Below are 14,532 nucleotides of genomic sequence, written 5' to 3' on the forward strand. Positions count from 1 at the left end.
CACACAGTTGTGTTTCTACATTACGGCAACGAACAATCTGAAAAGGAAATAAAGAAAACAATTCCATTTACAACAGCATCTATAAGAATAAAATATCTAAGAATAAATTTAACCAGGGAGGCTGAAAATTATAAAACGTTGCTGGAAAAAATTAAAGACCTAAATAAATAGAAAGACACTCCATGTTCATGAATTGGAAGACTTAATATTGTTAAGATGTCAATACTACACGAAGTGATCTACAGATTTCAACGTAATCCCTATCAAAGTTCTAACAGCCTTTTCTGCAGGGACAAAAAAGCCAATCCTCAAATTCATATGAAGTTGCAAGAGACCCTACATAGCAAAGTAATCTTGAAAAAGAACAAAGTAGGAGGACCCACACTTTCCAATTTCAAAACATACTATAAAGCTACAGTAATCAAAAGAGTGTGGTATTGGCATAAGGATAGACACATAGACCTGGAATAGAATTTAGAGTCCAGAAATAAACCCATACATCTATGGCCAACTGTTTTTCAACAAGGGTGCCAAGCCCATTCAATAGGGAAACAATAGTCTCTTCAATAAATCGTCCTAGGACAACTGGATCTCTACAAATAAAAGAATGAAGTTGGACCCACATCTCATGCCGTATAAAAAAATTAACTCAAATGGATCAATGATCTAAATATAATATTTTTAGAAGAAAATGAAGGAGTAAAGTTTTAAACCTTGTTTTTGACAATGGATTCTTAGATATAACACCAAAAGCATGAGCAACAAAAGAAAAAACAGATAAATTAGGCTTCATCAAAATTAAAAACTTTCCTGTATCAAAAGACTTCATCAAGAAAATGAAGAGACACCCTACAGAATAAGGAAAACATTTGGTAACCATATGTCTGATTAGAGTTTAATATCCAGCATATATAAAGAACTCCTACAACTCAACAACAAAAAGACAGCCCAATTTAAAAATGGACAAAGAAAATATACAAATGGAATACAAGCACATGAACAGATGCTCAGTATCATTAGTCATTAGGGAAATGCAAGTCAAAACCACAATGAAATACCCTTCATATCCACTAGGATGGCTATTACCAGAAAAATGGAAAATAACAACTGTTGGGAAGGATATGGAGAAACTAGAAATCTCCTGCATTGCTGGTGGGAATGTAAAATGGTGCAGCGACTGTGGGAAACATTTTGGTGGTTACGCAAAAAGTTAAACATAGAAATACCATACGACCCAACAATTCCACTCCTGGGTATTTACCCAAAAGACTTGAAAGCAGGAACTCGAACAGATACTTGTATACCAGTGTTCACTGCAGCATTATTCATAACAGTCAAAAGATGGAAACAACATAAGCAAATGGATATATAAAATGTAGTATACCCATTCTAAACCAAGCCCGTTGCCCTCAAGTCAATTCTGACTCATAGCGACCCTACAAGACAGGGTAGAACTGCCCTATAGGATTTCCAAGGAGCAGATGGTGGATTTGAATTGCCAACCTTCTGGTTAGCAACCACTGCTCTTAACCACTGCTCCACCAGGGCTCCAAACAATTGATTATTATTTCACCATAAGGAGAAATGAAGTTCTGATGTAGGCTGCAACATGCATAAACCTTGAAAACATTATGTAGAATGAGATAACTCAGACACAAAAGGGCAAGCATTGTATGATTCTACTTACATGAAATATCTAGAATAGTCAAATCCAAGTGGTTAAGAGCTTGGCTGCTAACCAAACGGTTGGCAGTTCAAATCCACCAGCTGCTCCTTGGAAACCTTACGGGGCAGCTCTACTCTGTTCTATAGGGTGGCTATGAGTCAGAATCTGCTGGATGGCAATGGGATTTTTTAAGGGCTGGAGGGACTGGGGAAAGGGGAATTATTGCTTAAAGAGTACTAAGTTTCTGTTTGGGTGATAAAAACCTTTTGGAAATAAATGTGGTGGTTGCACAAGATGGTGAATGTAATTAATATCACTGAACTGTACACTTAAAAATGGTTAACATGGCAAATTTTTTGTTATATATATTTTGCCACAGTAAAATTAAAGAAAGAGAGCATGAGAGAAATCTGGCATTATGAATAATTGGACAGGATGTGAAGCTACAGGAAATTTTATACGGTGTTGACGAGAACGAATTTGGCATAAAACTTTGGAAAGCGATTTAGCATTACCTCTTAAAGCTGAACATTCACATACCTTAGGACCTGGCAATCCCATTCCTAGGTGTAAACCCAAGAGAAGCTCTTGCACAAAGGCACCACATATACACCACATATGTAGGCATGTTCAGAGCAGCGTTGTTAAGAATAGAAAAAAAAAAACTGAGAACGATCCAAAATTCCAATGGCAGGAGAATGGATAAATAAATTATGGTAAAATAGATTCATGCAATGAAATATTTATTATACAGCATTAAAAAAATGAATGAATACAGGATGGGGAGAAGGAATGTGCTGTCTCAGGAGGAGAGCAGCTAGGAGTACATAGCTAGGTGTGATTAACTTTTTGTATGAGAGACTGAATTGATTTGTAAACTTTGACTTAAAGCATAATAAATAAATTAAAAAAAAAATGAATAAGCCACAGCTACGTGCAACATGAAAGAATTGTGAAATGTAATACAGAATGGAAAAAAAAAAAAAATCCCAGAAGACAGTGTACCACAATAAGGTAACAAACATGGTAGTGGTTGTTCTAGGGGAAAAAACATCTCAAAGTTTAGTAAAGCAAAAAAAGTTTTATTCAGCATATATTCAAATGGACAAAAGTTGAGAAGCGGACAAACATATTGCCAGAGCTATGTCTGCCTGAGTCCAGGGAAATATTACAGAGTAAGCAAGAATGGGAAAACGGACAAGCATGCTACCACAGCCATGCCTGCCCGAGCCCGAGGAAATTACAGACTAGACAGAAGTGGGAAAACAGACAAGCAAGCTGCCACAGCCATGTATGTCCACCGGAGTCCAAGGAAGGTTACAGAGTCATCGGTATATATTAACATTACAAATGGGCAAAACCATTGAAAGCTTCACCTTTTCACAGATTGGCTAGAAACTGTCATCTTACATTTTGAATTGTCTTTCTTAACAATCATTGGTACAGGTTTCGGTAACGACAGTCAGGAGGGTCTTCACTGGTCCAACAAATTTCTATTCACTAAATGTTAACAGAAAAAGATAAGAATGGAAAGTCTTTTGTGTTCTGGCTTATGTAAAAGTTTTCCTAAAAGATATTTTCCAAGATTATTCTATCTATCGTCTTTATACCTCAGGGCCCAGTTGCTGTGTCCTTGTGAGTCCAGCTGGGTCACATTCTCTATGCTCAAGGACAGAGAATAATAACTCCAATATTATTTCCTAAATCAGGTAAAGGGCACAGATTTGGAGCCAGGCTACGGGGTTCAAATCCCAGCTGGACCATTCACTAGCACTGTGATCTTGAGCGACTTATTAAACTCTCTGTACCTCATTTTCCTCATCTGTAAAATGGGGATAAAAATAACAAAGTTGTAAGGATTAAACGAGGTAATGTATATAATGTACTTAGAACAATGCAAACAGGCAAATTAAACAATATATTTTTTAAGCATACACGCTGTCTTAGTCATCTAGTGCGGCAATAACAGAAATGCCACAAGTGGGTGGCTTTAACAAAGAGAAATTTATTTCTTCACAGTAAAGTAGGCTAAAAGTTCAAATTCAGAGCATCAACTCCAGGGGAAGCCTTTCTCTCTCTATTGGCCTTCTCATCAATCTTACCCCAAACTAGGAGCTTCTCTGACGCAGGGACCCCAGGTCCAAAGGACAAGCCCTGCTCCCAACACTGCTTTCTTGGTGGTATGAGATCCTCCCGTCTCTCTGCTAGCTTCTCTCTTTTATATTTCAAGAGACTGCCTCAAAACACAATCCAATCTTGTAGATTGAGTCCTGACTCACTAACAGAACTGCCACCCATCTTCCCTCATTAACATCATAGAGGCAGGGTTTACAACATACAGGAAAATCACACAATACTGGGAATCATGGCCCAGCCACACTGACACACACATTTTGGGGAGGACATAATTCAATCCATGACACATACATTTATGATTTTAAAATAAGGTTTTTAAAAACTAAAAACACAAAACTTAGGATAATGTTTACCTCTAGGGTGAAGGTGGGGGATGGGATGGGCAGGAACTTGTATGAATATCTAAGTTATAGATAATAATTCTAGTTCTTGAGTTGGAAGGTATGTTCACAGTTGTTGCTCTTATTATTAGCTTCATAACTACATGTGATCTTTTGAATTATCAAATAATATGTTAAAGATAATAAAAGGAAAGGAGAATGGGAGGAAAAGAAATTGGAGGACAGCAAGTATATACAACTATTTCGAGCTATTTTACCGCAAAAGGAAGCAGTTGGAGGAAGAAGGGGCATCAAGAAAGTTTTTTTTTTTTTAAATAAAATAATAGCCTGTGTATATGCTGATATATAATGATAAACATGACTGCTCTTCAAAATAATCCAATAAATACATCACTACTTTAAGATGAATAACTCAAGGTCAGAGAGCCTACAAAACATGGCACTAGGTCACACAGTAAGTGACAAAAGCCATACTTAAATTCATATTTGTCTAACCCTGTATTTCAGGGTTTGTACACAACACAGTGCTGCCTGCCTTTGCATAAGCTTAATTTAGTGTCTAACATTAGCTTAATCACACAGTTATTCAGATATGTTTTTTTAGTTATCTCCTAGATAGGCTTAAGATGTTGTAACTAGGTGTTTTGGAGGAAACTAAAACTGAATAAATTTACAGAGCTTACACTCCAGTAACAAAGATAAGAAAATTACTTCAATGATTCCAATACAATGAAAATTATGTAAAGCCATATATGCAGTACAAGTAGTCCCCAATTTACGACACATCGGAGTTATGACAAACTTCACGTACGGCCATCTGTTTCCACAAAGAGGCAAAGTCGATCCCTGGTTTCAAGGCATTGAAAGACAGAATAAGACTGCTGCTTGGAGGAAATGCTGCTGGATTTAAATTAAAACCTTTTCTTGTTTACCATTCTGAAAATGCCTGAGCACTCAAAAACATTGACAAAAATAAGTTACCAGTTTACTACAGAAGTAAATCCAAGGCCTGGATGATTGTGTTATGTGAAGACTGGTTTTTAAACTGTTTTATCCCAGAAGTGCAGGCCTACTGCCTTGAAAACAGCATTCCTTTCAAGAGTCTGCTGCTACTTGATAATGTCCCAGGACATCCTCTTCATGTAAATCAAAATATGAAAGTGGTGTATCTACCTCCCACACAGCAGCTGTGATTCAGCCTATGGATCAAGGTGCAGTCGCCACCTTGAAGGCATGCTACCTATAGACTACATTTGCTCAGGCAATAGCTGCAACAGATGGAGGTATGGTAACACTACATGACTTCAGGAAGAATTATAATATTCCTCAGTGTATCCCGAACGTTGCATCTTCCTGGGAGGAAGTTATGGGAAAATGCATGCAGGGGATACGGAAAAAACTGCTGAGTCACATAAACATGCTTCAAGCATTTGATCAGGGTAATATGATTGAACAGATAGGTGGAAAAATTACCCATATGGCAAGAACGCTGAATTCAGAACTCGGTATTGCCGACGCGGAACAGCTCACAGATCACGAAGAAGGGGAATTGACAGATTAGGACTTAGTGGATTTTGAAGAAGAAATAATGAGGAAGAGGAAGGAGAGAAGTTGTCAAAAAAATTTTACAGTTAAAGAATTAGCTTAAGTTTTTTCTGAACTAAATCAGGGGCTTCAGTCACTTGAATTGGAAACCCTGGTGGCATAGTGGTTAAGTGCTACGGCTGCAAACCAAAGGGTCAGCAGTTCAAATCCACCAGGTGCTCCTTGGAAACCCTATGGGGCAGTTCTACTCTGTCCTATAGGGTCACTATGAGTCGGAATCGACTGGATGGCACTGGGTTTGGTTTGGTTTTTGGTTTTCAGTCACTTGAAAACATGGACCCGAATGCTGATTGCTTTGTTGAAGTTGATAGGCAGATTTGGGAAGCAGCGAAATGTTACCATAAATATGAAGAAAAAAAAAAAAGGATCATACAGACAACTCTTGCTAATTTTCTGACTAGAAATGCCATCTCCATTCCCAAGGATAATCCAGATGTTCCAGAACCTTCCCCAAGTGGAGTTATTACCGCAACTGACAAAATACCAATGTTGTCTAACTCTTCTTCACCAACAGAGTAAATTTTTATGATTTGTGTATTTTTTACGTGTATGTATTAAAATATACCAGTAATTTTACAGGTAATGTTTCCAACCCCCAAAAATAAAGATTGGATTTATAAAGATACTGATAATAAAAGAATAAAAACTAAAAAAAAAAAAAATCAGGTATTTGACTTACGTTAGAGTCATTGGAACGGAAGCCTATCATTACTTGGGGATGACCTGTATGAAATACTATGGAAGTTCAGAAAAAAAGAAAGTCCCCTTTGGGGCTGGAAGCTAGAGAAATTAAAAGAAGTTTTATAGAAGGGGTAACACTTCAGCTGAATTTGAAGGGATGGGTAGGGTTTTGAAAAACAAAGTTTAGAATGCGCTCCTCAAGGGCCACAATCATGCCGAAGCCCCAGGGCCTAGTATGACGAGCTGTTAAATGAACATGGGTGGAGGCCATTCCGGAAGAAAGCAACAACAAAAAGGATCAGAGGCGGAATATATGAGGCACAACAACAAAAAGGATCAGAAAGTGGGAGGAATATGAATTCCTGGGTGGTGCAAATGATTAAATGAATGGGTAACCAAAAGGTTGGCGGTTGAAATTCACCCAGAAGCTCCGCGGAACAAAGTCCTGGCGATCTCCTTCTGAAAGAACACAGTCACTCTGTGAAGCAGAGTTCTATGCTGAAACACATGGGGTCTCCAAGAGTTGGAAGGGACTTCCCAGTAACTGGTTTTTTGGGGTTTTTTTTGGTTATATCTACACAAACAAACGCATACACGTAAATTAGAATAAGTATTAAGTAACTGGTCATGCTTCTCCTTACACTTTGGCTCCTATACTGCCATCTTTAAGAAATTCTCTCTTGACACCACCTTCATTCTCATCCAGTGTTTATTTCTACGCTCCCCATCTTTTTTATCACCGTTGTTGAGATACAATTCACATACCATGCAATTCACCTATTTATATGAGTTCTAAAATATTCACAGATGAGCAACCATCACCACAATAAATTTAGATACCTTGTACTCCTTATCAGTTACTCCCCTTTTCATCTCAATACCTGCCATTCCCCCAACCCCCCCACCCCTATCCTAAGCAACTACTAATCTACTTTCTGTCTCTATAGATCTGCCTTTTCTAGACATTTAATACAAATGGAATCACACAATATGTGGTCCTTTGTGACTTGCTTCTTTCACTCAGCATACTGCTTTCAAGGCTTATCCATTTTGTAGCATGTATCATTACTTCATTCCTTTTTACTGCCAAATATTCAATTGTATGGGTATACAACCGTTAAGTTGACTCTGACTCATAGTGGCCCTATAGGACAAAGCAGAACTGCCTCACAGGGTTTCCAAGAGGCAGCTGGTGGATTCATACTGCCAACCTTTGGTTTAGCAGCCAAGCCAACCACCGCACCGCCAGCCTCCTTATATGGGTATACCACATCTTATTTATCCATTTATCAGTTGAAGGACATTTGGGTTGTTTCTAATCTTTGGTTATTATGAATAATGAAGCTATGTACATTCGTGTACAAGTTTTGGTGTGGACATATGTTTTTACTTCTCTTGGGTACATACCTATAGAATTCCTGGATCGTATGTGTGGCAACTCCATTTCTAATCTTTTGAGAAACTGCCAAACATTTTTCCAAAGTAATTGTACCATTTTACATTCCTATCAACAGAGTACGAGGATTCCAGTTACTCTATTAAGAGTCTTTTTGATTCTAGCCATCCCAGTGGATGAAAGCGGTATCTCAGTGTGGTTTCGGTTTGTATTTCCTTAATAGCTAATGATGTTGAGCATCTTTTCATTGGTATTTCTGTATCTTCTTTGGAGAAATATCAGATGTTCTGTCCATTTTTTAATTGGGTTCTGCTCCCCATCTTAATCAAATTTCTGAAAAGATCAGTCTATATATCGTATCTATACTTCCCTATCTTCTATTCACCTTCCCCTCTCCTTTTCACTCTTCAAACCATTCCAACCTTGCTTTGTCTCCGCACTCTGACATTGCTCTTCATAGTCACCAACCACCTCTATACTGCCAAAATCAACGGCTATTCTTCAGTCTTTATCTTACATCATACAACTATGGTTTGCACATCTGCTTAATTCCTACTAACCTCTTATTCTAATCCATATTTTTCCTTGTCCTGGTTTTTCTGTATTTTTCTATATTACTGCATATTTTCCTACAGAATGAGAAATGTAAACAATCAAAGGGTGTAACTAGGAAACTGTAGGTAACACAACTGGACTATAGTAGAGTGAATGTGAGGGAGTCATGGGGAGGGAAGGGTTGAGGTAAGGAAGACATAGAAAGACTGGATATAGCATGGATGTTGGGCTAGGGATTTGGACTTTGTTCAGGAGGTAATATGGCGCCATTAAAAGTTTTACACAGGAGGTGCTCAACGCTAGGCTGCTGGATTGTTCTGGCAGCAGGTATAAAATTACTTAGGGGCAAGGGGTAGGAGACAGAGAAACAGGAGGCAAGGAGGTAATATGGGAAGTTTATTATAGTGGTAAAGGTAGTAATGAGGCAGTCAGTAAATTAGAGTGTTGTTGTTAGGTGCCGTAGAGTTGATTTTCTACTCACAGTGACCTCATGTGGACAGAGTGGAACTGTCCCATAGGGTTGTCCTGGCTATAATCTTTATACAAGCAGTTCGCCAGGTCCTTCTCCTGTGTAGCAGCTGAGTAGGTTCAAACCACCAAACTTCGGTTAGCAGCAAATGCTTAACCATTGTGCCACTGCCATCGAGTCGATTCCCACTCATAGTGACTCTATAGGACGGAGCAGAACTGCCCCATAGAGCTCCCAAGGCTGTAAATCTTGGAAGTAGACTGCCACATCTTTCTCCCACAGAACAATTGGTGGATTTGAACCACCAACCTTTTTGTTAGCAGCCAAGCACTTTAACCACTTTGCTACCAGGGCTCGCTCCACAGGGGTCCTTAAATTAGGGTAGTGATGGTAAAAATTAAAAGGATGAACTGGAAAGTGATTACCACTAAACTTTAACCAACTAAGTTAATGTTATTACTGATAACAGAACTAATAGCTGACACTAGTCAAGCGATATTTTTATTTATTTTTTTTATTAGTTCTATTAAATTTGATTTAATGGAAACTAGATGGAAATGCAGTAAACAGACACAGATAAAATTCTCTTTTGTTAGAAGTATAAACAATTATAGTAATGCTTCCCACTTTCCTCTCTCAAAAAGTAAACACTTTTGAAAATCTCAGGTAACTCAAGCTTCTCAGAGAACGAGGATCTGGCAATGTTCACCAGTCAGTATTACTCTCTCAGTGGCCTCTCTCCCCTCACTAGTCCTTAATATGCTAACATCATGAGGAAATAGAAATTAATGTAAAATATGCAGGGGAAAGCAAATTAGCCCAATTAAATTCAGTCCTTTTTCCTTTTTTTCCAAAGGAAATAGTTGTTGATACTATGAGTTAAATTATAATAACACATGCCAGGGAGATGATGTCAGTGAGGGCGTGGTTAGGTCCCTTACAAAGTCTGAAATTCCTTCAGTCCCAAACATTTCCTCCCAATGTCACCTATATTCCAATCTCTCTTCTGAGCAACTCCTTGAAACATTGAAGAAAGGGTGTTCAGACCCTAAAACTCTGATCTTTTTATTTCAGCCTTTTCCCCCCCACTAAAAATAAATGAGAGTAATTGAAGGCCATTAAAACATGTGTTTAAAAAATGTATCATTGAATTATTTTGCAGAACCCCTCTCTGAAACCCACATTTTCCCCTTTCTGTGACTATTTTAATTCCAAAGAAAGGAATGGAAATTCAATACTACGTCTTGAGAAAGAATCTGCCTTTATTAGGCATTATACGTTTGTGGACTGCATACCTATATTCACCACCAGCCAAAAAAGAATAAAGAAACTCTGACTGTCATGGGTCCCCTGAAACACCTTCCCTGAAAAGTGAGGCTTACAAATATTTCTCAAAATAAAATAATCCTACTTTTTTAAGGTCAAATAAATACAATAAATATGCTTTCAAATAAGCAAGTCACAAACTCTAATGGTATACAAATAGCTTTTCAAACAGAGGTCACTGACAATTATTTGACAAACTATAGGTGATGGTTATACAAACTATAGGTGATGGTTGACAAACTATAGGTGATGGTTATAGCTAACAATGTTATGATATAAAAATTCATCTTATTTAAAACAACAGGTATTTATAATTTGTACTTTTGCAGAAATTTAGAACTTAACTGTACTTCATTTCCATTTTTAAAATGTTTTAGACAGGTTCAGGAACTTCATTACACAGACTTCTTCCACTTAGGAAACTCTGGTGGCGTAGTGGTTAAGAGCTATGGCTGCTAACCAAAAGGCTGGCAGTTTGAATCCACCTGGTGCTCCTTGGAAACCGGATGGTGCAGTTCTACTCTGTCCTTATAGGGTCACTATAAGTCGGAATCGACTCGACGGCAGTGGATTTTTTTGGTTTTCTTTCACTTGAGAAACAGTTTTTAATAGAAATGACAAATAAGCCACTGTCAAAATTAAAACTTTGCCTTGGCATAGAAAAAAATCTGGAAGGACACACCTGCTGAACTGCTGGCAGTAATTTTCCTTGAGGAGTGGGACATAGATGAGGAGCTACGGGACATGAAAGGAAGATCTGGCTTTTTATTTTATGTACTTCTTCATGCTTAATTTTTTAGAAAATGAGCATGTCTTACATTTATTATTAAACACTAATAAAGTTATTTTTTTAATGTAACCTTGGGTATAAAAATGCAGATTACATGAGCAAATGCATCCAAAACACTCTTCCCAAATCAGAGAAACAAGCACATTAAGCCCTAGGTGTGAACATCTGCATAATGCCAAAGAGCAGTGCAGGACTGCTTTAGTTTTCATATACCAACACGGACATGCAGGCACATAGTAGCCACACGTATGTATACAGCATCCTCACATGTCATCATAACGTTAACCTGTAAGAACCCAAAGAATTCTTGACAAATTCATTAGTAATTACGTATCTACTTCCTCCTCCATTGGTCTGAATGTTTCCTAAATTGCTTCTCAAACTTTACAAATTATTGGAAGCAGACAGATTTGAATTCAAATCTACAACCATTCCTCTTGTCCCTTATACAATCCTAAATTTAGAAGCTGGTTCAATGTTTCCTATACGCCAAGGTGGGTGAAGAACTGAGAAAAGAGGAGATTTTAGATAGCTTGAAATACATGAAATCCCTAATGAGAAAAAAATTAATTTTTAGAATTCATTTTACTTTATTTTAATGGGTTCTGGGTACCCTGAGAGACTTGAGGGGAGACAGTCAAGAAAGAAACTTTCATATAGTACTATATAGGATTTGAAAAGAATAAACACAGATGAAATACCCATAACTTAAAAAATTTTTAAATGTGTATGTGTGTATATATGCACACACATACATACACACAATGTGTGTGTACATATCAATATTGATACTGATAACCAACACTATGTATGGACCCATATTTCTTAAGTATCAGCAGAATGAATACCATGTAAACTAACAACCGTAAACTAATACTAAACAATCCAGGTCTAAACACTTACCCACTGCCTTGACCCATACTCTAGTGTTTAAACCTACCTGTAATGGTTTCTTCAGTTATCTGAGAAAGCAGCAGGAATCGTTCCCCACCCCCAACACTCCATTAGATGAGCGAAAAATATTCCTCAGTGTCTACAGCACCTATTTTCTTCAAAGAACAATGTCCAGAAAGGGTAAAAGGTCTTCCTGCTACAACATAACGTTCCTCCTAATCAGCACTGTGAGCCCTGAAATGCCAAGAAACCGCCAAGGATATTCCTTGGCACATGTGGGCATGATTGTCCACCTCTCCCCGGAATGCCCATGTGCCCAAGCAGAGCACAACTCTCTGGCAGCTGTGGGTTAATCATAAAGGCTGCAAGGATCCCGACCGAGCCTGGCTATCTGCAGAGCTCTCAGCAAGACCGAAAGAATCGCAGAGCTTTCAGCCTTAACCCCAAGGTAGGTCCTCCCAAGACTCCCTACAGGCTGGGTGGGGTAAGGTCTCTATCTGGTCTGGAAGAGTATGTTCAGTTCTTAATGAAGCTGTTGTGATTTCACGGACTATATTTCAGCCACCCGATAACGCTGTTGGTATGAGGAGGGAGAAGGGTGGGGGTGGGGGAGAATGGGAACAGTTAATCAAAAGAATAAAATAACCTTGGCGGTGGGGGATTGCAGGGGGCCAGAGTCTGAGATGACATATTATCCCTGTGGAGACTGGGTACATTAGCAGGAAGTCAAACTAACTTCCACAAAGATACAAACTTGCAGGCTGGATTTGTTTTTAATTCCCCTGCCTTCTCAGGCCTCTCACGTACAAGGACTGTAAATTCCTGGAACTCCAGAACCAGGTGAGAAAAGATGCCGAAAGAAGCGGGGGGGGGGGGGAGGGAGAGGCGCAGAGAGGAGACAGGAATCCCGCTCCCCTCCTAAACGAGAATGTTAAAGCCAAGGGCACTCCCAGATCCCCAGAAAAGGAAGTAGCTGGATTCCGAAAAAGCGCTTTTCCCTACCTTCTTGTTGTTCTTGTTATAGCCAAAAGTCGGAATCCCAGGCCTGGAAGTCACTGATAGCAGCATTTTCTCTTTAATGTTAGGGAGCTGAGAGAGAGCAGAGAGAGGGAAAGGGAGGGGGAAGAGAAAGAGAGGGAGAGGGGAGAGGGAGAAGGGAGGGGGAGGAGAAAGGGGGAGAAAAGGAGCAGGAGGGAGAGAGCTGGGGGGCGGGTAGAGAAAGAGCTCGGGCCGCTAGTTGACGTCACCGAGAGAAGTTCGCCCAGAGCCTGAATGAGCCATTTCCACTGGGTCCTAATGCCCAACATGTCTTTTTGTTTTGTTTTTCATTGGCTTAGTAGTTAATGCTAGAAAGACGATTAAAAGTCTTGGGTTGAACCAAAACCTGGCTTTTCAAACCTATGCCTTTTCCTCTACGAACAAGTTATGATTTTCATGAAAAGAGAAATGTGAGCGCTGGAGGAAGCCCCGAGACAGGGGCCCCCAGACAGCCTGCTAACTCAGATCTGAAGCCACTCCCCAAGTCCACCTTTCAGCCAAAGATTAGACAGGCGTATAAAACAAACAATAACACACGTGAGGAACGTGCTCCTTAGATCAATCAAGTATACAAGACCTAATGGGCAACACCTGCCCAAAAGCAAAGATGAGAAGGCAGGAAGGGACAAGAAAACTGGAGGAATGGAAACGGAAACGGGGAACCCAGGGTGGAAAGTGGGAGAGTGCTGACACATCGCGGGGATTGCAACCAATGTCACAAAACAATTTGTGTATGAATTTTTGAAGGAGAAACTAATTTGCTCTGTAAACTTTCACCGAAAGCACAATAAAATACAAAAAAAAAAAAGGGGGGGAGAAGGTGAATGTTTTTCCTTAGGTCTTAGCTATTAAAAGAGAATTTCAAGTTTGATGTTAAAAGGGGCCGCCAGGACTCGCAGAAAACCATACTGAGATAGCGTGTAGGAATCGCTCAGCACCCCGCTCCCGGCCCCCACATCACATTTACAGTCGTCTTAATACACGAAGAAAGAGCAGACAGAGGAGCACACGAAAGAGCAGATACAAGCAAAACAGAGTGTGGGAATAGCTAGTTTCAGATCCTTAGACAGTCCAATTCTACTCACTCCTATTTCAGATTCTCCCAGGTATGACTACATGGTTAAGGAGATATTATCACATTGGGCTCTATCATGAAACTTGGTGCCTAGTGGGTTTTCTGTTGTTGTTTTTTAAACACTGTGAAGCGATCTTGACTTTTTATTCCACTATTTTCTAGCCTTCAAGGTCCACGAAGCTGAAACAAGAAACTCACCAAACCTGGAATTTATGCCCAAACCGAAGTTCACAAAATTAGGATGTTTGCTTCAAGTTGTCTGAGTTGTAGAGAAAAATCACCATTTTAAAAGCATATGATTCACAGGGAAGAAAAATATAACATTCTTAGAAAAGAAGAAAATAAACTGAAGAGTCAAGAACCCAACAGGATAGCAACAACACTCACCTCTAATAGTTTCAAAGGCACGTCCTTGTAGAAACAGCAACAAGAAAAGGAACTTGTAGGAAACCAAGAATGTAAGATTGATACTCAGTAACCCCTACCAATCCAAGTGTAACGGGGCTGTAGAACAGAAGCCTTCAAATCCCTTCATAAGGCCATCTTGCTGCCAGTGCAGC

At 39.2% G+C, this 14,532-nt stretch overlaps 1 protein-coding gene across 6 annotated transcripts in view; it reads right to left on the reverse strand.

Annotated features, from left to right (window-relative positions):
* Positions 1–13,060, reverse strand: part of RBMS2 (RNA binding motif single stranded interacting protein 2) — a 64,218-nt gene extending 51,158 nt beyond the window's left edge. For 3 of the 6 annotated variants that reach the window (XM_064284047.1, XM_064284042.1, XM_064284043.1), the window contains exon 1: positions 12,862–13,057. In XM_064284047.1, the coding sequence (XP_064140117.1) occupies positions 12,862–12,927 (66 nt within the window). In that variant the 5' untranslated portion in view covers positions 12,928–13,057. Of the gene's footprint in view, positions 1–12,861 lie in introns of all 6 variants that reach the window. The other 3 variants (XM_064284037.1, XM_064284041.1, XM_064284044.1) reach the window with 3 other exon arrangements.
* Positions 13,061–14,532: the final 1,472 nt, after the last annotated feature.

Source organism: Loxodonta africana, chromosome 4 (genome assembly GCF_030014295.1).
Source record: "Loxodonta africana isolate mLoxAfr1 chromosome 4, mLoxAfr1.hap2, whole genome shotgun sequence".
In the NCBI taxonomy this organism is placed as follows: domain Eukaryota; kingdom Metazoa; phylum Chordata; class Mammalia; order Proboscidea; family Elephantidae; genus Loxodonta; species Loxodonta africana.